Here is a 27,573-nt window from a genome sequence, read left to right on the forward strand (position 1 = left end):
CACCAACTTGTCTGACCTCCATGACCTTGAAGGGGCTCTCCAGTCTCCCTTCCTTGGATCAAAACCACCGAAGGGTCCTCTTAGAGGAACCAACACCCCCTCTCCTTCTTTGCCAAGTTCTTGGTGGCCTCTCCTTGTACTTTAACTTTTCCCTGTAAAGAAATACTCTCGACTACTTAATGATTATCTCCCTGTTGACTGTTAAATGCCAGCCAGACTTGCTGTCGTCAGCTCTTCAGAGCTACCTGTGTCTTCCCAAAGCTGAACATGGGCGAGCTCCCTTTTTGTATCCCTCGAGCCAAGTATACAGAAAATGCTGAGATGGCTCAGCAAGTCCCATGAGTTGTCCTCTGACCTCCACACATACACAGTGGCATTTGTGTGTGTGTGTGTGTGTGTGTGTGCAAGGAGAGACACACATGACAGATAGATAGATAGATAGATAGATAGATAGATAGATAGATAGATAGATAGATAGATAGATAGATGTAATTTGGGGGTTTTGAGACAGGGTCTCACTATTGGAGTCCTGGGTGGCTTAGAACCCACTACATAGAAAAAGTTCTCAAATTCATAGAGATCCACCTGCCTCTGTCTCCAGAGTACTGAGATTAAAGGTGTGTGTCATCATGTGGGGTTAAATGTAGTTTACACAAATAAAATAAAAAATCGAAAGAGCCTGGCATGATGGTGTAAGCCTTTAATCACAGCACCAAGGAGGAGAGGCAAGGTGGATCTTTGTAAGTTCGAGGCCAGCCTGATCTACGCAGTGAGATAATGGGTTATAGAACAGCCAGGGCTACATAGAGAAACCCTGACTAGAAAAAAAAAAAAAAATGAGTAAGTCAACCAATTAGCCAAGAGGCCCTAACATATTTTCCTTCTGTTAGCATCTCCTAAGCTCTTCCAAACCCTTCATTCTCTCCCCTCAAACAGATGTGAGCAGTCCTGCCTGCTACCTTTGCCCAAGCTTGCAATGCCCACCCATTGTCAGGACCCCCTCCTGCCAGCCATGGCCTCTGATCTGAACCCCAGCAGGCAGACCCGCTGGAGGGCTTGCTCATCTTGGGAGCCCCACATGATGCCCAGAGCCTAGTGTGTTACATGCAGCAGACACCAGGTACACACTGGTGAGTTGGCTGGGTTCCCCATGGGTGACACCAGGAGCCTAAGAGCCCGGCCACCACCCTATGCCATGCTGCCTCTGTTAGGCAGCAGTGGCTGGTTTCATTTCCTCCAGCAGACCTCCTGGCCCCTCCCTCTAGCCCCCCTATGGTGCAGCCAGCTGAAGAAACAGGCTTGTCTGTGGGCTCTGGGCCAGTGGTGGCTTCCAGACACCCAGGGAGGGTCTATGGGCCAGGGAATGAGCTAATGGTCTTGGCTGTTCTCCTCTCCTCAATTTCCTTGCCTGCAGAATGGTCAGACTGACAGTCCCGGCATCCCTCCCAGCCCTACTCCCTGCCGTGTCAAAGCATCCTAGGAGCAAGTTCCCCCAAATCCATTCTTCCCACACACACACCCAAGCATGTCCCTCAAAAATCTCTGCCAGTGTCTCACCCAGCTTTCATTATGGCACTGAGCCACCCTTCGGCCCCACCTGCCACAGAATCTGAAGGTCACAGAGTGTTAGAGCTTTTCTAAGCCCAGCCTACCTGAGCGTCCCGGGCCTGAGGGAGGGTGGGGAGGTAGCTGTGGTACTTGAAAGCAGGCATCTGTCCCCACCCTCCTCAGTTCTTTGGAAGGGCCTCGCTATCAAAGACCCAAATCTATATTTTTATGTAAAAATTGATTTAAAAATATGGAAAAATGCACATTTTAAAGTGTTAGCTATGTTTGTTTTTTGTTTGTTTGTTTGTTTGTTTAATTTGGAAAGGCAAATTACTTATCTGTCAAAATGATCTGACCTTTGGGACACTTCTCACCTCCCCTCGGGCCCTTTTGAGCAGATAACTAGCTGCAATGTGGTCAAGGGCAGGGCAGCTCGTGATCTCCCAGGAGTCTCATTCGGAGCATAGTTCATGGTCCTCTGACTCCGAGACCCCAGACTTCCCAGGTTCTCCTGAGTTTCTCCTAAGTGCCTTGCTCTGCAGTCTTCACATGGCCAAAGGTCGCCCTCTGCTCTTCCCCTGCAATGCATTCTCTTTACCCTGAGTTGGACACCCACAGCCTCTCTCTAAGACAGAAGAGAGTGCAGAGGGCTGGAACACTCAGCTATAGATCTCCACATTCCTTCTGCCCGTCAGACTCTGCCACTTGCCCCTTACCGGGGAAAGATTGACACTAACCAACCAGCCATCCTACCAAGCCTCATTTTAAAGAAACTGAGGCACCGAGAGGTTGAGCAACTTGCTGGAGTCACACAGCTAGGACATGAGTCAGTGGAGCCCAGGCATCTGAGTCCTCCTCTCCTAGGGATAGCGATTTGTTGTGTTGCCCCTGGAGCTTAACAGTTAGTCACCCAGGAACAGCAGTCATGCTCCTGTGTTATGGTGACTGTTATCTGTCCTCTTCACTTCTCATTCAGGAGCTGACATTGACGACACAGCTCCAGGAAGGTCAGCTGGCCCCAGGCTCAGCAGGGTGCAAGGACACACAGAAGGAAGAGCTAAGGTAAGTGAGCTTGTATACATGGGTCAAGATGAGACCCACTGGCTTTCCCCTGGCAGGCAGGAGTTAGACCCTGCTGCTTCTAGATCCATCCTTTCTAACAAAGCCACACCATCTTCCCCATGCACAGGCATTCTTTGAAGTCTTTGGGGTCCCAGTAGGCTCCTGTGCCAGCCACTGTGCTGGGATGTCTATGGTGCAAACGTACAGGCAAGGATTGAGTGGGTGCTCCAGTCCCATCCGCAAGCTCTGAACACCAGGCACTTCACCCTGATGTCCACTGAGGCCCCTTATAGACAACCCCAGGCCCTGCCACCAAGCCCAATGCCCCACTGACTGAGGTTGCTGCCCCACACTCCAAAAATCTGAGTGCTCTGTGGAAGGTAAAATCTCCCTATTTCAGTCTTCATTCCCACAGCTGACACAGGAAGAATCATGGACATCCTGTACTCCCCGTCCCCCACCTCCAGTCCACCAGCGCCCTGGAAGGGGACAGTGTCTGGGCCCAATCCTGATAATTTTTAATAAGCTCCTTCCCGGCTCCATGATTTTGATCTCCTTTCCAGCTCTAATTTCCTGACTGACTGGAGCCCTCAAAGGCTGCAAGAGGCAGCCGCCACAGATGCTTGTTGCCCTTGCTGCAAGCCCCTAGCTCGGTCCTGGTTCTGAGGAGGTCTAGTGGAGCCTCTCCTACCCTGCAGATGAAGAAGGGGAATGGCTGGACGGCTGGATCCACTGACCTGGTCCCGGCTGGCCATCTCTCAGTGCAGACTGTTCCCAAAGCTGAAAACCGGTTTCTGCAACATCTGGACTCAGAGCCTAAGGGATGGTGGCTGGGGCTCCAGCCCTGCACTCCCCCAGAGGCAGTGCCTGCCTCCCAGCCAATCCCCAGGGACAATGCATTTTGCTGGAAAATTTCAAACATATCTTGGGTGACTGGGGCAGAAACCTGCTGGCACCTTTCCTCACTGCGGAATGGCAGAGAGGGAAACTGAGGTACAGAGGCAGCACCTGTAATAAGGAGCTAAAAATTCCTGAGGCTTAGGAAGAAGGGAAGAGTGACTAGGGACATCTTTCCATACCTGAAGAGGGCAAGTAGGAAGTCAGAAAAAAAATACCCTTAATTTTTGTTGAGTCCCCTTCAATAGAGGGAGCACATTGTTAAACACCCTATGTGTGATACAGATTATATATATATAATTTCCATTCTACACATAGGAAAACTAGTACTAGTTGTACTAGCTGTCACTGTCCAGACCCTCAGCTTGTAGGTGAGAATGTCAGAATTCAAAGTCAGTCAGGCTGGCTCCATCACAGATTCTCTTAACCACAGTGTGCCCGCCATTCTGGAGCTGAAGTAGCTCCACAGAGGATCAAGACACCACAGCCCTCTGCCTCTGGAAGCCTCATTAGAGGCTGCTGGGGCAATGATAGCCATGCTGTTGGGGGGGGGGGGTCCCTCTGACCCTCCAGTCAAGATTTCTGGCCGTATTCCAGCCCCTTATTTTGGCTGCGTCCCACATAAACTACTTTGAAGACACTGCCAGGGTTTCTCTAGAGGAATCCTAGGGAAAAGAATGCTCAGACAGACTTCCATTCTCAGTACAGCAAGTGCTACCTCAGCATGCCCCCCACCAAACTCCACCTGCTGACCCCCTCCCTGGGAGACATACTTTTCTTATGCTGTTCTGAAGCCACTCTGCCTTTCTGAATAGGCAGAGTCCTTTGAAAGCCACCTAATAACTACTCCCTTTTCATCTCATCTCCTTGCGTTAACTCCAGGGCCTCTGAGATTGGGAGGCGGGGGTGGGGGATGGAGGGGGTGGGAGTTTCCAGGAAAAGGCTTCTCTTCCTACAGAAATTTAAAAAAAAAAAAAAAAGCAACTCCAAAAATGCCCCCCACCCGGTCCTCTAATTTCTAGGACCATTCAAGACTCAGAGCTTTCCATCAGACTTCTGATGGTTTGCACTATGGAATGACAGCTACTCCCCCTCCTGGGTCGTCTAGCATGGGCTAGGGACTCCCCCAGGATTCCCTACAGTCATGAGAGCCAAGCTGACAAGGCCACAATGATGAGTCCCTGAAAGTGAGTGGTAATCCATCAAACTTAACGGGGGGAAAGGAGGAGTCGGCTGGAGGGCTGGAAGGAACCAGGTGACGCGTTACCTGGCTGCGAAGGCAGAGGCGCAGGGGCAGGAGGCAAGAGAAGAGGTACTTGCCCCAGCGGATCACGCAGGAGAAGCACCAGCTCAGTCGAGTCATGTTGCCCGGGAAAGTAGGTGCCCAGGGCACACGGGTGACGAGAGAAGGACCGAGACGCCTGTTGGGGACCTAGGGGCAGAAAATCAGTTCCCTGTTCCCGGCATCTCCCGGGGCTTCGGTCCCCGAGGAGCAGCTGGGGTATCCTGCCCCCTCTAGCGGGAGGAGCGGGACAGCGGACCCTCGGCGCGGCGCCAGCCTGGCTCCATCTCCTCCGAGCCCCTTCGGGCAGATGCAGGGCGCTTCCACCCCGGGGGCCTTCCTCCGCCGCTCCCTCTCTCCTCCTTCCGCGGCGACGTGCCAGCCTCCAGCCTCTGCTGCTGCCGGCTTCCTGGGCGCTAGAGCCCGGTAACTTCTGAAGCAGTGGGGACCCGGCAGAGGCGGTGCCAGGCGCAGGGCGGCCGCCTGCGGGAAGGAGCGACAGCAGCATTGTGCTCGCGCTGCAGTGAGTGTGAGTGTGTGTGCGCGCACGTGGATTCCCTCTAGGCCTCCCTCCGATTCCCAGATTGCTCCCCAGAGCATAATGTGATTAACTTAAACGGAGGCCACCGGCTTCCACCGCCCAACAGAAACCTGCAGGGGCAGGGCGTGCACATGGGAACCCAGATCAACTTTGGCATCCTCTGACCCTGGCCACACCCCTACTCATCGTCGGGGATCCCTTTGCAGCCCACTCTAGAAGTGAGGGGGCCCAGAGCACAAAGCACCCCAACAGGTTGGAAGGACCACGCCTCCCTCCTGCTGGGGTTGTTGCATGCTCTTCTTAGCATTTTCTTGCCTTGCCCGGTGCCACTTCCCTGCCTCTGAGAGAGTCTGGGGGTTGTACATGGGGTGGATTTCGGGAATAGGGTTTGGGGGTCATTACACTCGAACCCTAGAATTAGAAATAGGAAAAGAAAAGAGGACAGACGCGGGGTTCTGGAGAAACCAGCAGACAAAGGCAAAGAGAGGACCAACACGCAGAGTGGGGGAGTGGCGGCAGCCGGCGCTGAATTTCGCCTGAGTCTGTGGCTGCCGAGAAGCTAAGAGGGCAACGGGCCAGGAGCTGAGCTGAGGCTGCTTCCTCAGCAACTGGACACTGCTCCCCCCCCCCCCCGCCCCTGCAGACCCTGGCCCCTCTCCCACTGCCGCAATCCCGGAGCCTGGGCTTTCCCCAACACCCACCCATCTCAAGACCAGATTTCTAGATGTGTTCCGCTGTCCCCTAACTTCCAGGGTCTTTCTCAACTTGCAGCTAAGGACCTGAGAGTCTTATCTGCCGCCGCCCCCCACTCCCACCCCCAGACTCTCCTGCAATGCAGAGGCCTTCTTAGGTCCACCCTGCCCCAGCCCCCACAAACTCCCTCCTCTCCCGCACTTTCCCTACCCCACATCAGACAACACGGGGGGCGGGGGGTGGGGGGGGGGAGGGAGAACGGATGGGCAAAAGGCCAACCAGGGAGAAGAGATAGTTCCTGGTGTGCGGGTAGAGACAGAGAGAGACAGACATGAGGGCAGCCAAGCAAGGGGCCCCCATGATGAAACTTCAAGATGAAGACTGGAGGGATGGGGAGTGGTCTGACTGCACTCATGAGAGCCCATTCCTGGGGAGTGAGCCTTTGTCTGTGCCCACTAACCCCAGGGATGTCCCTGGCACTGCTCAGTCCTCTTCCAAGCCTGAGGGGAACCTCACCCTTCATAGCCTCCCCACCTTGGGACCACAGGAAAGAGACTGAGCCTGGAGGAAATGGAGTTTAATCCATAGCATGTGGGCTGATGCTTAACTGAAAGGAATCACTAGCTGAGTTTTTAAAGATGGGAGGGATAGAATTGGCTGACTTGAGGCTCTGCCTAGCCCCAGGGAGGAAAGCAGGGTAGCTTTTTCTTCAAAGGATTCTCAGTCGGTGCTTAGGGTATGATAGATACTCCACTGAGCTGGACGGAGGAAGGACTGGTGGGCAGGAAGGGACAGAGGTGATGGCGAGACCCAGCCTTCTGCAGCCTGGAATCCTGCTGGACAGGGCTCCTAGGCAAAGTTCTCCACTGCTAGCCTCTGCCCAGCAGGAGGAACCTTTGGCCAAGGACCCTCCTCAGGGAGAGCAAACAGTTTGTGACACCCAGGACAGAAAGCCAGACCAGTTGCTTCCTGGAGAGTCCTTACAAATGTACCACACCCTGCCTGTCTCAGTTCATGAAAGTCAAGGTAATTCTCCACAAATCCACTGTTCTAAGTCCACCAGAATCCCTGTAGAATCTCTTTACCCTCTCAGAACCATCCATTCCACAATCTCCTGCAAGATTCTAGCAAGAACCCCTCTGACTTTCTCTTCCTTCAAAACTCGGCAGAGGAAGAGTCAGGGTAAGCTTCCAATTCCCAAAGCCTCTTCCCGGTCTTGTTTTGGGTTGTTTGAGACAGGATCTCACTATGTGGCCCCGGCTGACCTGGAACTCTCTATATAGACCAGGCTGGCCTCGAACTCAAACAGATCTGCCAGTTTCTACATCCCAAATGCTAGCATTACAGGCTTAAACCACCATGCCTCCCTCTCCTTCCAGTCTTGATTCCCCTGCTCCCTCAAGTCCCTGAGGGCACCAGCTAGCCACTCCATCCAGTTCAGTGGCTTCTTGATCTACACCCCTCCCTGCCAGCTCTGCTTCCGGGCCTCTGAGGCTCAAAAGGTACACAGTTCCTCACTCATGGATCAGATGCAGACACAGGGGACCATGGATTGGAAGTGAAATATGATATGATAGAAGGATTAGGTGAAACAGTTTGTGACATCCAGGACAGAAAGCCAGACCAGTTGCTTCCTGGAGAGTCCTTACGAATGTACCACACCCTGCCTGTCTCAGTTCATGAAAGTCAAGGTAATTCTCCACAAATCCACTGCCTAGGTGGACCTAGGCAGGACCCTGGTCTGATAGAGGGCTTCACTAGCAGACACCACATAAAAACTCTCTACTGCCTTCATGTGGGGACTCAACAGTGAACCTCAGTTTCTTTTTTTTTTTTTTTTAATTTATTTATTATATGTAAGTACACTGTAGCTGTCCTCAGACACTCCAGAAAAGGGCATCAGGTTTCATTATGGATGGTTGTGAGCCACCATGTGGTTGCTGGAATTTGAACTCGGGACCTTCGGAAGAGCAGTCGGCGCTCTTAACCACTGAGCCATCTTGCCAGCCCCCGAACCTCAGTTTCTTATCTGTCTCTCCAGTGATACTTTTGATACATTTATTTGTCTGTGTTTGTTTTTGTTTGTTTGGGAAGCATGCACATGTCATGGCTTACATGTGGAGGTTAAAGTTCAACTCGCAGTAGTCAGCCCTCCCCTACCAAGTCGGTCCTGTGGGTTGAATTCAGGTTGTCAGGGCTTGGCAGCCAGCCCTTACATCCCGATCCCCCAATGACATCTTTAAAGGGCTGGTCACACCATCCAGTGAATGACTGAGTGCTTCTGGTCTCCCTGTCCATAAGGCAGGACCTTCCCGAGCTTCCACAGACCCAGGGCCTGACTTCCAGCCCTGACAGCTCCTGTTCTTCTCCACTCCTCCCGTCCTGCTAGACTCCAGGTGGGCATGGGATAAAGTCCTTCAGGGCTTGAAAGAATAGAAATTTCTTCGCCTGGTCTGATAGATGGGTTGTATAAGCTCCTGGCACCATGATGGGCTGTGTCCCCCTCAAACTGTCAGCCAAAATAAATATGCCCTCTCCTGAGTAGATTTTGTTAGGTATTTTTTAAAATTAATTTTTTTCTTCTTTTCTTTTTTCCTTGAGTGACTGTGTGTGAGACAGACAGACAGACAGACAGACAGACAGAGAGGAGAGAGGTATGTAGGTAGCTTCAGAGGCCAAAAGATGACAGATCCCCTGGATCACAGGTAGGTGAGAACTGACCTGGAAGCAGATCCCAACCCCAGACAAGGTGAAGGCCATCTGTGATCTACCCACCCCCACATATCCACATATTCTTAGATCAGGGCCAGGGGAGTCCCCTTTTCCCATAGCAAATCAAGGCAAGGAGGATAGGGTTCCTAGAGGGGCCAGTACAGGTGTCAGGAAACAAGAGAGCAGGTCACTGCACAGCTGTGCCCTGGGACAGCCGTGGGAGGAGGGTCTACCTGGCAGCCCAGCACAGAGTCTCCTCTGTTGGTTTTGTCTTCCAGGACAAAGGCAACTCCTGTTAGAGGAGAGTCCCGGAGCATTTGATCTCAGGCTCCCAGACTCTCTTTCACACCTAGAAAGAGGTGTGCAGGCATGGTTCCCTGGGGACCTCCCAACGCTTCCCCAGGAAGGGCTTGGATCCAGTAATTCCCCTTTTCTCCCTACTCGCCACCTGCTCACAAGAGCCAGTGTCCCTACCCTCTCTTGTGATGCCCCAAGGGCCCCAGGAGGTTTGCAGTCAAATTCTCCCACCCTCAGGTTGGGCTCCAGGTCCTTCTGCTCCCCCAGGGTCTACTCAACTGTACTCACAAGATCAACCACCCAACCAGGCCCAAGGCATAGAACTCACACCCAGCCCCAGGCCACTCTGCCTACAACAGAACAGACTCCTGCAGAGTAGACCTGACTCACAGGGACTCAAGTGGCAACAGCTCTAGGCAGCCTCCTCTGGCCAGCCCACAGGAGTCCTCCTCCAGTTCTTCTGTGGGCACTGATAGCTCATTCCCTCCTTGTACTTGGCACCATTCCTTGTTGATATATCTGCTGGCTTCTTCATTCTCCCTTTCTTCCCCACCAGAAGGCCAGCTCTAGAGGCCACTGTCCACCACTCTCAGGTGCACCCTAGTACCCAGCACAGGATCCGACAAGGGGACAGTAAACAGGAGCTCACTTGAGGGGGGCACAGGGAGAAGAGAGGGAGGGATGAAGGGTGAAACATCCCTTCCAGATTCCAGATCCAGGCCATTGGTCACTTTGAGAGTTCTGCTGTCACTGCAGCCAGGCCAATAAGATCTTTATGTCCCCTCTCTACCCACCCTGACAAGAGACACCTTGATCTCTCTTCTGAACCAGCCCTCTGGTGTCCACTCAAACTTAGAAATGCCCCACCCCTTCCCTACCCCTGCTTGTCACAGGACTCTGAGGCCCTGATTGCTTACACTGATTTGCTATACATGGCCAGCAAGTATCAGTGCCAAAGCTGACAGAGGCCCCTGTTCCTGGTCCATTGCTTTTCCATAGCATAACATGGTAGCCAGAAGGAAAGAGGGCAATATCTGTCCTCCTAGGGGTGTTCCTTCACCACCGCTAACCCAGGTCTCTGATCTTCTACAGCCCGGAAGTTCCTCCTGATAGCTAGCCTCCAGTCCCCCTCTCAAATTCCAAACCGTTTCCTTGAGTCTGCCTTCCTAGGGAAGAATAGCTTGGTCACTCTCTTCCACACAATAAATGCCTCCAGACTGGCAGCACAGTATTCAAGCCCCCTCCTCTCCCCACCCCCACCGCTCTCTGTTCCCTGGGCTGAGAATCCTGGTCCTCTGGGCCCCTTTCCAAATGATTTCCATCACCACTCAGCGGCCTAGGACATGATTAACGGTGGGTGGGGGAGGAGTGGGAGTGGGGACAGGCCAGGCAGGCTATTGATCCACTAGGGACCCCCAGGGTGGGGAAGGAAGGGCAAGGGTCCTGAGGTCATCCCGGTCATCCCTTCTCCCTGGAGTGTTCTTTGCAGGGCCCAGAATGGAGACTTCAGGCCTGGGAGCTGGGCTGCTGGGTGGGAGCCCAGGCCCCACAATAAGATTACAGCAGGGAAGGTCTAATTGATTCTGATGGATCTGAGAAAGGCGGAGATGAATGGGGAGCAAGGAAGGAGGGTGGTGGAAGGGGACCCAGAGAGCCGGGCAGGGAAACCCCTTTTTGCATCAGCACTAGCTAATACAATCATGGAGTGCCCTGCCCCCACCTCCACAGCCCCTCCCCTCCTGGGAAGCCAGCCACTGCCACTCCACAGAGAGGCACAGGAGCAGAAAGCTGACCTAAAGCCTCAAGACTAGGGACCCAGATGAGAAAGAAAGGCTGAGACAGACATTCCCTGGAGGAGGGAAAGATGGGGGGCAGTCTGAGGCAGAGACAGATCAACAGGTTCTGCCCACCTCTCCTTAACCATGTCTCTTCACCATTTCCCTTTCTCAGGCCAAAACTGTAGCACATGGAAACCTATAAGTGGATCTTATGACTCTCATGCTCCTGCCTCAGCCTTGGCCTCAGCCTGGAGCCTACAGATATCTGAGAACATGGGCGGAAGCCAGGTCACTGGGACAGACCTCTTCAGGACAGAGAGGACAGAAGGAAGGAAAGGACCTCCAAGAGAAAACGCCAAGCTGACTGAGGGAGGGACTAAACAGAACCCCACAGTCTAGAGCAGGGAGAGGACCAGCAAGTGGAGAGGGGGGCAGAGCAGGGAGGCCTAGCAGGGCCAAGCTGAGGGGCTGCGAGAAGACGATTGGCTCCTCCCTTCTAGAAAGAGCAAGGTAGAAAAGGAAGGGACACAGGAAGAGGGAGATGGCACAGACCAGCCACCCAAGGACACTGAATTGAGAAGCAAGCCAGACCTGGCTCCATCCACTGCCTGCAGAAACAGCCGATCCTGCCGAGATTGCCTTCCCAGGCTCAGTGCACAGGAAAGAAGTTGCTGCAGCGGGTCCAAGCTCAGGTCTCCAGATTGTTCTAGCCACCATAGTCCCCAGGGTGGAGAACCTTAGAAGGACCTGGACACGTCCAGAACAGGCTCTTAGATGGTGTGATGGGGTCAAAAGCCCACCTAGACATAAGACCTTCCCACCCCACAGGTGCAAGGGATATGACACCCTGATACCGTGATTGGTTCTAAACAGCGATACCCTTCAAGTCAAAGCTAGACATTCTCCTACAGACTTACGTCCCTCCTCTCCCCCAGTCTGAGTGGTACAATTTGGATTCCTCCTCACCCTGACCCCAAAATTCCCAATCCTACTCCATGATCCCTTGAGTCCAGTTTCTAACACATTTTTCTTGCTCTGTGTGTAGCTTCAGGGTAGAACATGCCTGGCCAGGCTCAAACAAACCAGAGAGAAGGTCCTATCTTGCCCTGTGATTGGACCAATCTGGGCTCCAGCCCCTCTGGGAGACTCAACCTTCTCATCTGTGAAATGGGCATCACCTCTTATCTCCCAAAGAGAAGGACCCTGATACAAAAAGACTAGCATCCAAATCCTAACCCTGAAACCCATGGGACACATGATCTTGAGGATACCTGTGTCATCCTGAGCCACCATTAACGTCTTCTATAAGATGGAGACAAGAAGCTGACCTCCCTGGGAGGAAAAAGGAGTGAATTAAATGTAAAATTGCCTATACCCGCTTGACATACCAAGGCACCCATAGATGCCCAGACAAGTATCTTAAAACCTGGCATCAGTTAGGGAAGATGCCCTGGGCCTTTTCTCAATAGCCTTTCCTACTCTGCCAGCTGCACACTGACCACCCATCTACCAGCCAGGGCTTTGCACCGGAGCACAGTGTCTGGAACACACAGTTCATAGCCCAAGCCAGGCATGAACACTGCGGGAGCAGAGCCAGGTGTCCCAAGAGGACATCAAAATAGTGCTGGCCAGGGATGGGAAGTGGGCCAAAGAAGAGGCAAGGTGACGCTGCATGAGGAGGCTTGGGTCCAAGAACAGAAGGGGGCAAGAGGCTGCCTCTCACTTAGGGAACATAGAAATGGAAGCCCAGTCATGAATTTCTGCGAGCTTACCCCCACCATAATCAAAAGAAATGGGGCAGCACTAAAGCAGAAAGTACTTAAGTTAGACAGCAGGAAGCACCTCCAATGAGACATTACACTGCTGGAGAGACTTCTGTATTCGCCCTCCCATTCTCCATACTCCTCTTTTCAAAACCTTTTCTAAAACAGAGACTTCTGTTTTCAGCACAAAAATCTCATAAATTCCTCTTCGCCTTTCCAGGAAACCCCGTACCCAGAGTCTTCACTCTCACTCAGCTCCACACCCTAAGAATCATCTTGCCAAAACCCAGAACTCACACCTACCATCCACAGGTCTACTCAGCCCCCTGGGTAATCAGGTCATGTTCCAAGCCAACAGCTGTTCCCTTCCAGCTGTTCCCCAGCTGGGCCACACCTGGGCCCTCCCACCTGGCTCCTGGCTCTTGACTTCCTTGTGTTTTTTTCTGCCTGTGGGAGGCAGAGCGAGGTTGCATGGGCTGAATGTGTGAGCCGGAAAGCAAGGAGGAACCGTAGCCACCTGGGGGACAGGGAGGAACCAAACTGTTGTTTCTACGCTTGAAGGAGGGCTAGGGACAAAAAGAAAGAGGACAGAGGGTCTGTCCCTCATGGGCCTTGGATTAGAAGAGCCACGCCCAGCCCACCAGGCAGGGCAGGGTCACAGGAGGCTACAGGAGCTGTCTGACCATGTTGGACCCCCAAATGACAGGGGTGACATACTCCCGCCTTCCCCTTCCTTCTCTTACAATGGCTTACTTGCCAGCCTCCTGAGGAGGCTCTAAAGGGAAAGCATGCTAATCCACGATCACATTTGTGCAGTCTGTCTGTCTGTCTTACGGCTCTTCTCAGACAGGAAGGATTTCCTGTCCACTCTCTGTCCATAGCTCCAGCAGAGGGTAGGTAACACATCTCCCAGAGTGGTCCATGGCCTACTCACCAACCGTGGATGAATGATAGTTGGAGACATATGGACAAAGCCAGAGAAGTGACATCCCAGCCAGCCTCAGCCCCAAGCCAGATTCCCTCCAGCAGGCCCATCCTCTGAACAGCAGGTTCATAGGTGAGTGAGCCAGCCCTGAGCTTCCTCAACCCCAACCAGGAAGCAGCCATGTCACCACCCTTCCAAGGCCCCAGGCCTCCCTGATCCTAATAGGAAAGGGCTAAGAGCCAATTGACCGTTCCTCAGACCCCACTCCTGCCTCCTGACGCAAACCCTGGATCACTTGTTAAATATTATCATTAGATTTTATATATTATGTATATTATATATTAGTTAAATAAATCATTATCACCCCTGACAACAGTGTCAAACATGGGGGAGCTGGAGAGATCTGAGTGAGTGGAAGCTGTAAGGCCGAGCAGGCTGAGGAGCAGCCAATAAGCAGCTGGCCTCCCCTTTAAGACTCAGGACTGATGGGCACAGACAGGACAACTGGGCTCCAAACATCTGAGAGGAGCTTTCAGGATAACTCATAAAGAACCAGAACCACCCGGAGGAAGCAGTGTAAGGAGAAGAAAGGCTACAAGACGGCCATAATACCCTCGGGGGCAGGAAAGAAGAACTCGCAACCGTGGAACAAGAACAGGAGAGCCTTTGGGGAACCTGAAGGTTTTGGGGATGCCAAGGCCCTGAAGCCCCAGCAGAGCCACAACTGAGCCAGTGTCCCAACGCGCTTGATTCTCTGTGCCACTCCAGAAAACGCAGAGCTCTCCTCTCTTGGACTCAGGTCCCAGAGCTCATAAGTAAGAATTTAGCCACATTTAAGACCAGCGAGAAAATGGAGAGCTGGTGATGAGAAGGGTGCACACAGGCCAGAAAGAGAGAAGTGCGGAACTCTCTCACCTCTGAATTGAAGGCTGATACACCTGGCAGCCTGGGGAGCCTACAGAGAATCCTGCTGACCCCTGTCACAGACCCTGTAGAAGTTGCCCAGATTCCCCCCCCCCCCCCCCCCCGAGAGACAGAAGACCTCCATTATCCAGATAGGGAAGTGGCTGCTCTCAGAGGCTGGGCTGCTACTCAGCAACTCATGCATGCAGAACTGGCTCTCCACTCCACTGCGGCCCAGGCCACTGCCCTGGAATGCTGTGCTCTGCTCTGCTCTGCCTGCAGTGTCCTGGGCTACACTTGGGTTCAGGCCACCAATCCTTACCAGCTAGGACTCCCACATTGGTCTTGCCCTTGGCTTGCCTCTCTCTGCCCGTATGTCATTTACCAGCACCAGCAGTTTCCTCCTGAGAGCTCCTTGGGTCCATGGCACTCCAGACTCCCTACTGCAGCAGGGTGGTAGGGAGACCCCAAGGTTCCAGAAGAGGATGTGTTCCCAAGGAGGACATGGGGAACCTGTGGGTTGGCCCCTGCCTTTGCCCCAGTCACCAAGCATATATCTATTTTTATCCAGAACGCAACAGGCAGGCAGCCAGCCAGGGTTACTCTGGCGTGGGGTCATCAGACTAGCCAGGGCAAAGGGAATGGCAGTGGCCTAGGGGAGACCCTGCAGGTTAGGGGAGGGCAGAGAGAAAGGGGTCTATGTTAGGGAAGGGAGAAAGGAAGGGGTCTCCTTCAAAATGACATTAAGAGTGAAGATAGATGGGGCTGGAGAGATGGCTCATCAGTTAAGAGCATTGACTGCTCTTACAAAGGTCCTGAGTTCAAATCCCAGCAACCACATGGTGACTCACAACCATCTGTAATAAGATCTGACACCCTCTTCTGGGGTGTCTAAAGACAGCTACAGTGTACTTAGATATAATAAATAAAACTTGAAAAAATTTTCCCTTTAAAAAAAAAGAATGAAAATAGGGCCTGCCTGGTTTCTCCAAAACAGATATTGAGAATGATCTGGGGGCTGGGGACACACCAGTATAGAGAGAAAAGAGACATGAACAGACAGGAGACAGTGACCAAATCAGAGAGAGAAGAAGGTGAGGGGGAATCATAACCAGTAAGGCACAGCAGTGTCAATGTCCCACCCTACCTACTCCAGGGCCCAGAGGTCCCCCCTTCCCCAAGGGAACTCAACCTCTTTCCTCCCACCAGGACCACTCAACCTTGGTCCAGGGCCCCAAGAAATCATGAACCCTTTCAAACACCCATCTCTGCTCACTACATAGGAAATAAGCCAAGCTGATGGGGTGGTGGAGGGGGGCCTCCTGGGAAGAGAGGGGACAATGGAGAGGGGGAAAGGGTGTCCCTTTGTCCCTCTGCAGGCTTGGGAGCTCAGATCCACACAAAGACCTTTACAAAGGGCCTTTGGCTCTCAGAGTGGGAGATAAATGGAGAAGGAAGGGAGGGGACAAGAGAGACCCCAGAGCTGGAAATGCCCCTTCTGTGATATGGGAAGCAAGATGGAGGTTGTTCTCACAGTCCTATAGTCAGCTACAGAGCTCAGGGGGAGGGAGAACAGGGAGGGCTTTGGGAATAGGGTTCATGCTCCCATGGGGAGGAGTGGAGAAGTCTGGGGTCCAGAGTCCCCACCCACCCACTGGAGGCAAGTGAAGGAGAGATCACTGTGCAAAGCAGACACAGATCTAACCCCCCACACTATCTTTGGGAGTATCCACAGCTACTGTCTTAGGTCCTTTCATCTGGCCAGAGCAGGGGCAAGTGCTATGAAGGCTGAAGGCCAGGCTGGGGATGGGAGATTCCCTAAGAGAAGGACTGCTACTAATCAGGCAAAACCTTGACCTCATACAACCAAAGGACTCCCTCCCCACTGCAAGGCCCAGGTGGAAAGACTATTCAGCTTAGCACAGTGGCTAAGACGAGCCCAACAGTCATGACTGTGTCCAACACTTTGCAGGGCGACAGAGTGGCTGTTTGTTTGTTTGATTGATTGAATAAGAGGTGCCACTGTTGATGAGGTCAGAGAACAACCTTCCCCAGCTGGTTGTCTCTCTGCCCAGTGTGGATCCCAGGGACTGAACTTGGGTTGTCTCTGGCAAGTTCCATCTGAGCCATCTTTCCAGCCTGAAAAGGCTAGGGTTTTTGGTTGGTTGGTTAGGGGTGTGTGTGTGTGTGTGTGTGTGTGTGTGTGTGTGTGTGTGTGTGTTCCAAGACAGAATTTTTCTGTTGTAGCCCTGGCTGTTCTGGAACTAGCTCTGTAGACAAGTTGGTCTCAAACTCATGGAGATCCATCTGCCTCTGCCTCCCAAGAGCTGGGATTAAAGGCGTGCACTACCAAAAAGGCTATTTTTAAAGACATCTGTTGCCATCATTGCTAACTGCCTTGTTGCCTGCCTGCAGAGTCAGACCTCAAGCATACAGGTTTTCCACATAACCAGACCCACACTCTTCTAGAGGGATTTAATGCAGATACACAGTGTTGGTACCAGGACCTCCAAAACCTGTGACATCACATAGGCGACATCGTGACCTACACACCTGTTGCCAAGACAACAGCCACCATATTCCCAGAATCCATTGGGCTCACCTCCCACCTTTACCTGTGACCAAGTCACCATCCATATATATAAGAGGAATGTCCCTCTCCCCTCTCTCTTCCTCCCTTTTCTTTCCGCTGCCACCTTGCCTCTCTCTCTCTCTCTCTCTCTCTCTCTCTCTCTCTCTCTCTCTCTCTCTCTCTCTCTCTCTCTCTCTCTCTCGCCCAATAAACCTCTTACAGGTGGAACTGCTTTGGCTTGGTGTGCTATGTTTAGACTGGAGCCGCTATTCTAACACATCACATAGAGGGATCAACCAGGTGACCCAGAGGGCCTTCAGACGGGAACTGAGTCTGGCTGAGCACCTGCAACATGCTGGAAACACTATTTCTCTCGGTTCCCCAGATCCCTCACTTAATCCCTGCAAGCCCCTGTTCTCGCTCTAATTTCCTAGACACAGGAGCTGGGACTCCCAGCTCCATCATCTCACACCTGTTACCAGATCAGCCTGGGCCCTGGACACAATGTATTTCATAACTAGCCTTCCCTCATTCCTCTCCAGGATGCTATATCGGTGTCTTCATCTAATGCCTGACCCTGCCCCCCCCCCCCCACACACACCTCCCAGAGGAGCTTCCAGGTCAGTCTGCTCCTCCTACACCATCCCCAGCTGACCTCAGCACTGCAGCCTGCAGACTACAGAGAGTGACAGGAGAAAGAAGATGCCATTCAGGACAGAGTGAGAACAGGCGCAGACAGTGCCACCTGCCCCCACCCCCATCTCAGAGCTTGGTGAAGCTAGCTAGCTCTTCCCAGAAGCCTGGTGTGGTGGGCTCCATTCTCCCTATTCCTAACTGGAGTCACTGAAGCTTACAGGCAAGGAGTCCTTCTGCCCAGAGCACCCAGCCTAGGAAGTGGTAAGAAATGGCTCCTCCAGCTAGCCAGATCCTCAGGTACCCAGAGCCTTAGAGCTTTCTTTCTGAGCCTCTGGAAGTAGCTTGCAGTCACACCAGCAGGAAGGAATTTTGTAGGAAACAAGAGAACTATAGAGAAACCTCCCCCCCTGCTGTGGCTCCATTAAAAGGCAAAGGCATACAGGAACCCTGCTTAGCATAGTGAGCGGCTGGGGGTCAGGAGGCCGTCTGGGTGCCTCACGCGGCTCAATGCAGTCTGCCAGCTGCTGCTGTGGGAGCTGAGGGGGGCAGCAGAGGAGGGGGACAGACTGGCCTGGCTGGGTCTGAGCCGAACGCCCACAGATGGCCTCAGCTCCCTGCCCAGAAACACTTGCTTTTGCTCCAACTTCATTCGACTAATGTTGTTACAGCTTGGCAACTGCTAGACACCCCTGCCCCACACTCCAACTGACTCTTAGAACAGCCAAGGTCATGTTCAGTGGCCCATTAACCCCCTGCTCATGCCTAAAGCGTGAGCATTAGGTGGGCGGGGGCTAAGTAAAGTGTCCATTTTTAAATGCCATACCTTGAGGCTGTCCCTACCCAGTGCACTGTGCCTCAGTTTCCCGCTCAGCCTGACACACGCAAGCCAAACGGCAGAATGGGGAGTGCAGGAAAGGTGTCAGAGGCCTGAGGGAATCAAACCCCCCTGCTCTAAGTAGCTAAGTAAAAGGAGGCAGGGGATATTCATGCAAAAGCCAGAACCTGGCAGTGGGAAGCCAGAAGTCCTATAATGGAGAATTACTTCCCCCCACCCCCCACCTCCAGCACACTGTCACCTCTTCTAGATGCTTGGGTCATCCCCCATTGCTTCACAGGCCATTGCATCTCTCTCTCTCTCTCTCTCTCTCTCTCTCTCTCTCACACACACACACACACACACACACACACACACACTCACCACATTCACAACACTCTCATACACTCACACAGACATACACACACACACTCACACACACACACACACACACACACACAAACACACACACACCAAACCCAAAGCTCCACTCCTCTCCCTGTCCTATAAAGGCCACTGGAAAAAACAAGGTTCTGATTCCAGGCTGAAATCCACCACACTGTTTGCAAAGACTGGGTACCCCACAGGTGGTAGGCAGAGGATCATGCTAAAGCCCTCTGGCCAGCTGTGCCCCCACAGGCTCCACCAGCCTTCCTAACTCTCCTCTGAATGAAGAGGCCTGGCCGGTGCCCACCTCCTCCCACTCTCTCGGGTCAGCTGCACAGCTGTGTGAGACCCTCAGTCTCCTCCCTTCTTCCTCCCCAGCAGGCAGGCCTCTGACAGGCTCCTTGTGCTTCAGACCCTCACATTTCTGCTGCATTTTATTTCCTGGAGGACCAGATGAATACTATATAGCAACGATGATGATGACCACAAAGATGACCACAACTTTATCACATGTTGTCAATGTGCCATACACGCTACTAAAGGTTGTAGGGCAGTAGAGGAAACCGAGGCACAACAGGGTTTATAATATACTTATCCATACACATTACTAAAGCTGCTATTTAAAAAAAAAAAAAAAAGCCCACGCTGAACTCAGGGCTATTCCCAAGCCGGCTGAGAAGCTGCAACCACACACAGTCTCCTCTACAGCAGAGAAGCTGATACCCAGGAAGGAACAGACTTGGAGTGTAGAAGCTGACCAGAGAAAATAGGGAAAGGAAAACTCCCTGTTGAGAAGCAAACCAGGGTGCTGGGCCAGAGGCAGCAAAAGAAAGGATATACAGCCAGAGGTCACTTTTCTCTTCACTTACTCTGTACCTCTGGCCATAAACCACCAGCTCCCCCACTCCCAACCTGCCAGGAACATGTCAGGGACGTGGCCAGCAGGGCAAACAGTGCCCAGCCCGGGACTTCTACACTCAGACTTCCACAGGACCCAGGTCCTGACACCGCATATCACTCAGCATGTCATTTCCCCTCCTGCATCTCTGCAAGGGCAAGACTCACATGCTTGGCTAAGGTCTCAGGGTCCCAACAAAGCCAGGCCTGTCCTCTGGGAGTGACACCTGGGCTGGGCAGCAGGCAATCAGAGCCAAAAGGACAGGCAGAGAGCCAGACATACTAGGTGAGTATTTGGCTCAACAACCTACCCTGCTCGGCCCAAGTTCTCGGAGTTGGGGTGTGGGTGTCATGATGGAGGCGAAGTCAAAGACAAGGACAAATAGTCAGCTCCCTGGAGGTTCACTAAGGGAGGAGGAACTGCTGGCTGCCACAACATACCACCCCTAAACACACACAACGTGCAAACTCCTATGTGGTCCTGTTACATGAGAAAGACTGGCCAACAAGATTCAAACACTCCATGCCCTACCCTCCAGGAATCCTCTACCCTGTGCCAGGAACAGATAAAATGTAGAGCCCCCACTTCCAATGCCTCTTCACAGCTCACAGACATCTCACAAAGCCTTTCTCTCTGCATTCGAGCCCCTTCCTATGCAGACCGTTTCCTTGTCTTCTTATCCTTCCTCTCCCACTCTTTCCCCATGCTCTGAGTCCTACTGAAATGCCCATGCCTCCCATCTTGTTCAGTGAGCACCTATTCATCTCTAAGGACCCTATTCAAAATGTAGTCTTCTCTATGCAGGACAGATCTGGACCCAGATGACAGCACATCTGGTTGGAAGGTGGAGCTTCAATGAGACACTACCCCATTCATAAGCTAATGCTGTTACCCTTGGAGTTGGCTGCTATCTCGGAGCGAGTCTCCTAGGAAAGAAGAGTTCCAGCCAAGGAAAGGATTTACTAAGTGAAGAGACAAATCCCAATGGATCAAATGAAAGTCCTCAAACTTGGGTTGGAGAGATGGCTCAGCAGTTAAGAGCACTCACTGCTCTTCTGAAGGTCCTGAGTTCAATCCCCAGCACCCACATGACAGCACCTAACTGTCTGGTGCTGTCTTCTAGAGTGCAGATGTACAAACAGACAAAGTATCCATATACATAAAATATATAAGTAAATCTTAACAAAGAAAGTCCTGCAAGTCTACAACTATAGAGAAAAAAGTAGGAAAACACTTCAAGATGCAGGTGCAGGCAAGAAGGTTCTGAGCAGGGCTCCAGTCATATCGCAAATAGTTCCAACAACTGACAAATGGGAATCAGAAACTCTCTGCACAATAAAGAAAACAAATAACCAGGACATGTGGCCTGTAGAATGGGAGAAAACCCTTGCTAGCCATCCATCCATCAGACAGAAGACTAACATCCAGAATATTAGTGACTCATTTGGGTCCCTGGAATCCACAGAAAACGCTGAGTGAGAATGGCAGCCCAACCCTAACTCCAGCCTCAAAAGGCAGCGCTCAATGTGCTGGAAGGGAAGTCCAGGACAATTCATGACACCAACCTTGGGCACACACTCACTTCCACACACACATACTTACATGCCTACACACAAGCAAGCGTGAACAAGCACATATGCAACATGCACACACACAAAAACCCTGGAAATATTTGTAAAATACAAAATAAAGATGGAAAATTATTAAGAAAGTCATCTGATGTTGATCTCTGGCCTCTACATATACAAGCACGCCCTCACACATATGTGGGTACACAGCTGTTCAAACACATACATATACCACACACAATAAAGAAATAATCCAATAACCCAATTAACAAATAGGCTAATGAAATAAGCAGACAGTTCTCAAAAGATGAAACGCAAACACTTGGGAAAATGTCCAAGCTCACTAGCCATCAGAGAAATACAAATTAAAGCTAAAGCAAGGAGCCAGGAATAGTAACACACACCTTTAATCCCAGCACTTGGAAGGCAAAGACAGGCTGCTTTCTGAGTTCAAAGCCAGCCTAGTCTATATATCAAGTTCCAGGCTAACCAAGGCTACACAGAGAAACCCTGTCTCAACAACACACTGTATTAAGGAGCTGGGGTGATGGATCTCTGGTTAAAAGCACTGGCTGCTCTTTCAGAAAAGAAAAAACCCAGCTCCCAGCACCCACCAGGTGCCTCACAGCCACCTGGTAACCCCAGATCCAGAGAATCCTATGCCGTCCTCTGGCCTCTGCAGGCTCCGCACACATGTGATGCAGGCCTGCCAAAACACCTGTACACATAAACTAAAAATAAACAAATACATTTTTAAAAAAAGAAAACTGTATTGGACTTCTATCTCATTCCAGTCAGAATGACAGTCATCAAAATGATACCTTAGGATGCAGACCAAAGGCAACTTCTATATACTCCTACGGAACTCGTATGGAGGTTTCTCAAAACACTGACAACAGCGCTTCCATCTGACTCAGCTACAGTGCTCCTGGGACCCCAGACCCCAAGGATCCACGTTCACACATCACAGAGCTACACAGGCATCAGTGCTGACACCAGCTACATGATGTACGACTTGGATCTGATTCCAAGCACCTGCATGGTGACTCACAGCCATCCAGAACTCCAGTTCTAGGGGACCCAGTGCCCTCTTCTAGCTCCTGTGGGCACCAGGGACATAACTGGTCCATAGACAGATATTCTGGAAAAATGCCCATATATAAAAACCAACCTAGATGCCCATTGACAGACGACTGGATAAAGAAAATGTAGTTCCTGGCTGGGGATGGCACACAATAGGACTTGCCTACCATGCACAGAATCCTGGGTATCATCCCTAGCACCACATAAAACTATGCCTGGTGCTATAAATACCAGAAATACCAGATCTTTGAAGTTTAAAATCATTCTCAGCTCTATGGTGAGTTCAAAGCCAATCTAAGCTATATGAGACCTAGTCTTTAAAAAAATGAGAAGAAAATTAGAGACTGGCGGTTCGGTTCCTATCACCCACATGGTGTCTCATGACCATCTGTAAGTCCAGTTCTGGAAGATCTGACACCCTCTTTTGACCTCCACAGGCACCGAGCACGCATGTGGTTCACCTACAAATATGAAAGCGAAACGCTCCCACACATATAAAATAAAATCATCTTTAAAAATAATAATGAAAGAAAATGTAGTTTGTGGGCTGGCAAGATGGTTCAATGAGTGAAAGTCTACAAACCTAATCATCTGAGCTGGATCTGAATCAGTGTGAAAGTGAAAGGCAGGAACTGACTCCATGAAGCTGCACGCTCTCTCTCTCTCTCTCTCTCTCTCTCTCTCTCTCTCTCTCTCTCTCTCTCTCTCTCTCGTGTGTGTGTGTGTGTGTGTACATGGTAGGGAGTGACCATACATGTAGAGGCCAGAAGCCAATGCTAGTGCCTTACATGTCTGTGGCGTGTATACACATGTGTTTGTGCAGGTATACTCAGAGAGGTCAGAGGAGGATGCTCAGTATCTTGCCCTGTCATTCTCCACCTTGCTTCTTTGACATAAGATTTCTCCGTGAACCTGGAGCTAAGCTGGTGGCCAGCAAGCCCATTCAATTCTCTTGTCTCTTGTCATTGGGGTTATAGCATGTACGTGGCTTTGCCCCAGATTTTATACAAATGCTGGGATCTGAACCCAGATCCTCATGGGTAGGTAGCAAGTACTCTTACTCACTGAGCCATCTCACCAGCCCCCACCTTAGTTTTTGAGACAATGTCTCTCACTAATGGTGGAGCTTGCCCATTCAGCAAGACTAGCCAGCAATAAGCATCCATGATCCTCCTGTCTCAGCCTCCCCAGAACTACGATTACAGGTACACCCACTGTGCCTGGCTTTTTACCTGGGGATTAGTGATTTAAATTCAGGTTGTTATGCTTGCCATGCAAGCACTTTATCAACTGAGTTGTCTCACAAAAACACCATTCTAAGCCGGGTGTGGTGGCGCACGCCTTTAATCCCAGCACTTGGGAGGCAGAGGCAGGCGGATCTCTGAGTTCGAGGCCAGCCTGGTCTACAATTGAGTGCCAGGACAGCCAGGGCTACACAGAGAAACCTTGTCTCGAAAAAACAATACAAAACAAAACAAAACAAACACCATTCTAAATGTCCCCCAGGCCCCAATATTAGGATGAACCATGTCAATTAAAAACATAACAATCAGCTGGACATGGTGGTGAATGCGTTTAATCCCAGCACCCAGGAAGCAGGAGTAGGTAGATTGCTGTAAGTCCAAGGCCTTCCTAGTCTACATAACAAGTTCCAAGCTAGCCAGAGCTACATAGGAGGACCCTGTCTCAAAAAACCAAAAACAGATTTAAAAAAAAAAAAAAGAAAGAAAAGATATCATCCGTTTCAGACGTTCTGTTCCTCGAGCAGAAATTGACTAAGACTCTCAGTAAAGCATTGTGAACGCACACAGTGCTTGAAGAGGGCAAGTGGTGGGAGAAAGGAAGCGAGGTACTGGAGGATAAAGAGTGGACATTTAAAGGAGACAGAGGAAGAGATGTGGAAAAGATAGAGGCTTAAAAGGTGAGCAGACACAAGAGAAGCGAGAGGCTCTCTCTGGGTGCCAAACCAATGTGACACCCACACGATAGCCCACGGAGCATGGGACATCAATCGCTTCTGAAGACTCTGAAATCATGTCTATGGCTTCTCCAGGCCATTCCCAACCCTCTGGCTTCAGCTATGTCAAGATGAGGAGGGTGTCATGGGAGAGATGGACACACGGAAGTTTCTGAGAAGGCTGCTGGCAGAAATGCTCAGAGAAGCTGTGCATAGGCAAAGGTTTACACTGAAGCCAGGAGGCACCTGCTCCAGTCTCCCGTGACTGCCACCCACTGCCAGCTCCAACTGGCTGCCAAATCACATCTCCTTTCTCACTGGTTTCTAACCTGGCGAAGTCCTATCGGCTGACTTCATCCAACCCTGTTTGTGCGTCTTTTGACCTTCAGCCACACCTGACATTGACTCCACTGATCAAACCTTGGCTTCTATCATCACACATGCACCCTCCGTCAGGCACTCAAAGGAGCTCAAGCCAGGAGAAGCCCAAGTTTGAGCAGAAGATCAAAGAGCTCCACTGGGTAGGTAGCTAGCCAGCCCTTCCCAATCCTGTCCACAGGGGTGTAGCTTTCCATGTGGTCTTCTCTTCTTCCACAGGATTCTCTGCCTTAACCCATCTCACCGCACATCACTACATCCACTGAGCATCTGTGTGCTATAAAAACTTCTGTTAAGGTCCTGGAACCTTGGGTTCCCTGAAACTTAGCCTTGACATGAGACCCTTGCTTATAGACTTACTAGGGAAACAGTCTTTTTGAATAGACATTCCCAAAGTGGCCCACCAACTCTCCTCCTGTTCCTGGAAAGAAAAGAACATGGAATTGGGTCTGAGGGGATGCCTCAGTTGATAAAGTGCCTGCCATACACTGAGGACCCGAGTTCAGATCCTCAGAAACCACATAGAGAGTCCAACATGGATGGCATGCTTCCTTAAGGCCCAGTACTTGGGAAGGAGTGGGGAGAGAGGGGAGGATCCTGGAGCTCGATGGCCAGCCAGACCAGCCAAATCAGTGAGCTTTGGATTCAGTGAGAGATCCTGTTTCAGAAAATAAAGTGACTAATCAAGGAAGACAACCTGATATCAGCCTCTGGCCTCCACATTCACGCATTGCTCAGACTTGTGTATGTGTGTGTGTGTGCACACGTACGTACACACACACACACACACACACACATATACACACACACACACACACACACACACACACACACACAGGGCTGGAGTGCTGGTACACAGATAACACAGAACTTGGTCTTATCTATTTTACAGTCCTGGATAAGTCTCTGGACACTAGGGTTGTTCAGGCTGGTCAGAAGCATTGGGTCTTGGGTCTCTGGAAACAGTTAAGTTGGAAATCAGAGCCACACCATTAAAAGGAGGGAGGACCCTGGGTACCAGATACCTCTTCAGTCAATGGAAAACTCTCCTCTCCTCTGTTCCCCTGAGGGCTGCCTTAGCTTGCCTGCCCTTGGCACCACACTCTGCCAGGGGACATTGGCAAGTTCATACAGCAAGCAAGGAGGCAATAGCTGGCTTCCTGCCCATCTGGAAAGAGAGAAAGAATGGGGCCCTCCCCTCAGCCTCATAACATACCCTCCTGTTCCTGCCAGGGACTGGGCCTGCCCCCAGACAGAATATAAAACCAAGGAGGAGGAGGTAGTCAGCTGAGTGCCACCTACCCCACTGTGGTGTCATTCTCTAGCTCCCTTTCTTCCTCTCAAGTCCCTCACTGAGGCCACAGAGACATACGCAGGACTGGCATGGGGCATACCACTAGGACAGAACACTAGGGTGTCAGGGAGTCTCTTCTCCCTCCTCAGGATACTACCAATGCTGCTGTCAAAATACGCGGCATGTTTCATCTATAGAAAGGGCCTCCTGATCCTTGCTGAGTTTTCTTACGACCCTCAACATGGAAGCATGCATCTACACAGCAGAGATTAGAACATACGATCACCAATGCCACATGTGAAAGTAGTCACATGGAAGTCAGTCACAAGAGTTCCTGATGCTTGCCAGTAGAGATCTTCACATAGTGGAATGCCACCCAGCCAGGAGAAGGAGCAATCTATAACCACGAACAAGAATAAGGATAAAATTCACAGCCATAGTGTAGATCATCACAGGCGCAAAAATCCACACTTTGTTCCCATCCATAAGAAATCCTACACCAGGTCAGAGTGTTCAGTCAGAAGGCAAGATGGCGGACATCCCTTTGAGGTGGAATCAATGAGCGGTAGGAGGGAGAAGGGAGAGCCTCAGAGTGTTGGGCTGGAAAACTTCCCTTCCTCCCCTTCCCCCAACTGGTGATTAATCCTTCTATATCTAGGCAAGTCCTCTATGACCAAGCTAAACACCACCCACCCCCCTTTGTTTGAGACAGAGCTTCACTATATAGCCCAATCTGTCCCTTCACTCAAATCCTCCTGCCTCAGCCCTATGAACATTTGAGATCATAGGTATACCAAAGGCTCTGCTCCTTAACTCTATGTGTGGAGCACATGGGTGTCTGAGTCACTAGAGTGGCTGTAAACGCTTCTTCAGGGCATCCTAACTGAGCCATGGAATGTGTCGAGGCTCATCAGCTACCATGTTTGCAAGAGAGGAGCCACTCTTCTACCTTACCCTACCTCCTATCCAGCCCTGCTCCTATCCAGCCTCAGACTTACTCTGTCTTCTCCATCATCATCTCCTTCCCAAAGGGCCTCATCATCTGCCCAGGCTCCTGCCTTGGCCTCTATCCCTCTCATACCACAACCATGGCCCAGAAAAGGGGCTCATGGGGAAACAGGGCAACTAAAGAAAGTCTCTAAACTTCCGTTGGAAGTCCCCAACACCCTCCATCCCAAGACCTCTGAGCACAGTACTCATTCTGCTAGACCCTGTCTTTCCCAGTCCCTATGGAAACACCACTTCCGCATCCTTCTGGGGCCAGGACACTGGAATACGCTCTCGTAGTTCTGGCATTCGCTTGAAGTGTGACACCAGGGGAGTCACGTCCCTTCTCTGAGTCTTGGGGTGCTTATTTGTGAAACACAAAGCAGAGGGGCAGAGCCAGGGTGAGTCCGAAGAGATGCATGACAGTGACTGTGTGTGCTGCAGCCGTGTGGGCATTTGTACACTCCTCCCTAGAGAGCACACTACCTTCAGCACATTCTCACCAGGACAGTGTGTGGCGGCCTCGGGTTCAGAGCCATGAACTTCAGCTCTGGAGCTCTCCAACTCTAGCAAACTAGGAGAAGAGAAGGTGACCCAA

The 27,573-nt window shown here is 51.4% G+C and overlaps 1 protein-coding gene and 1 long non-coding RNA gene across 20 annotated transcripts in view, besides 1 other annotated feature; one reads left to right on the forward strand and one right to left on the reverse strand.

The window, feature by feature from the left end:
- Positions 1-27,573, reverse strand: part of Tns1 (tensin 1) — a 214,317-nt gene that overhangs the window by 183,216 nt on the left and 3,528 nt on the right. For 13 of the 19 annotated variants that reach the window (XM_017319864.1, XM_017319860.1, XM_017319859.1 and 10 more), the window contains exon 1: positions 14,787-14,969. The exons of 4 other annotated variants lie outside the window; for them this stretch is intronic. In XM_017319864.1, coding sequence (XP_017175353.1) covers positions 14,787-14,954 — 168 coding nt within the window. In that variant the 5' untranslated portion in view covers positions 14,955-14,969. Of the gene's footprint in view, positions 1-4,774; positions 5,059-14,723; positions 14,744-14,786; positions 14,970-27,573 lie in introns of those variants that run through there. 2 more of the 19 variants (XM_006495878.3, XM_017319862.2) reach the window with 2 other exon arrangements.
- Positions 2,167-3,602, forward strand: Gm31637. Its single transcript, XR_373518.3, has 2 exons — positions 2,167-2,610; positions 3,174-3,602. It is a non-coding gene; the product is annotated as a predicted gene, 31637 (long non-coding RNA).
- Positions 16,789-19,216: an enhancer, noted in NCBI's record as "VISTA enhancer mm1630". NCBI's record gives its function as "enhancer in: hindbrain (rhombencephalon)[5/8] | midbrain (mesencephalon)[5/8]" and the evidence as "EXISTENCE:transgenic organism evidence [ECO:0001131][PMID:17130149]".

Source organism: Mus musculus, chromosome 1, assembly GCF_000001635.26.
Source record: "Mus musculus strain C57BL/6J chromosome 1, GRCm38.p6 C57BL/6J".
Lineage (NCBI taxonomy): Eukaryota > Metazoa > Chordata > Mammalia > Rodentia > Muridae > Mus > Mus musculus.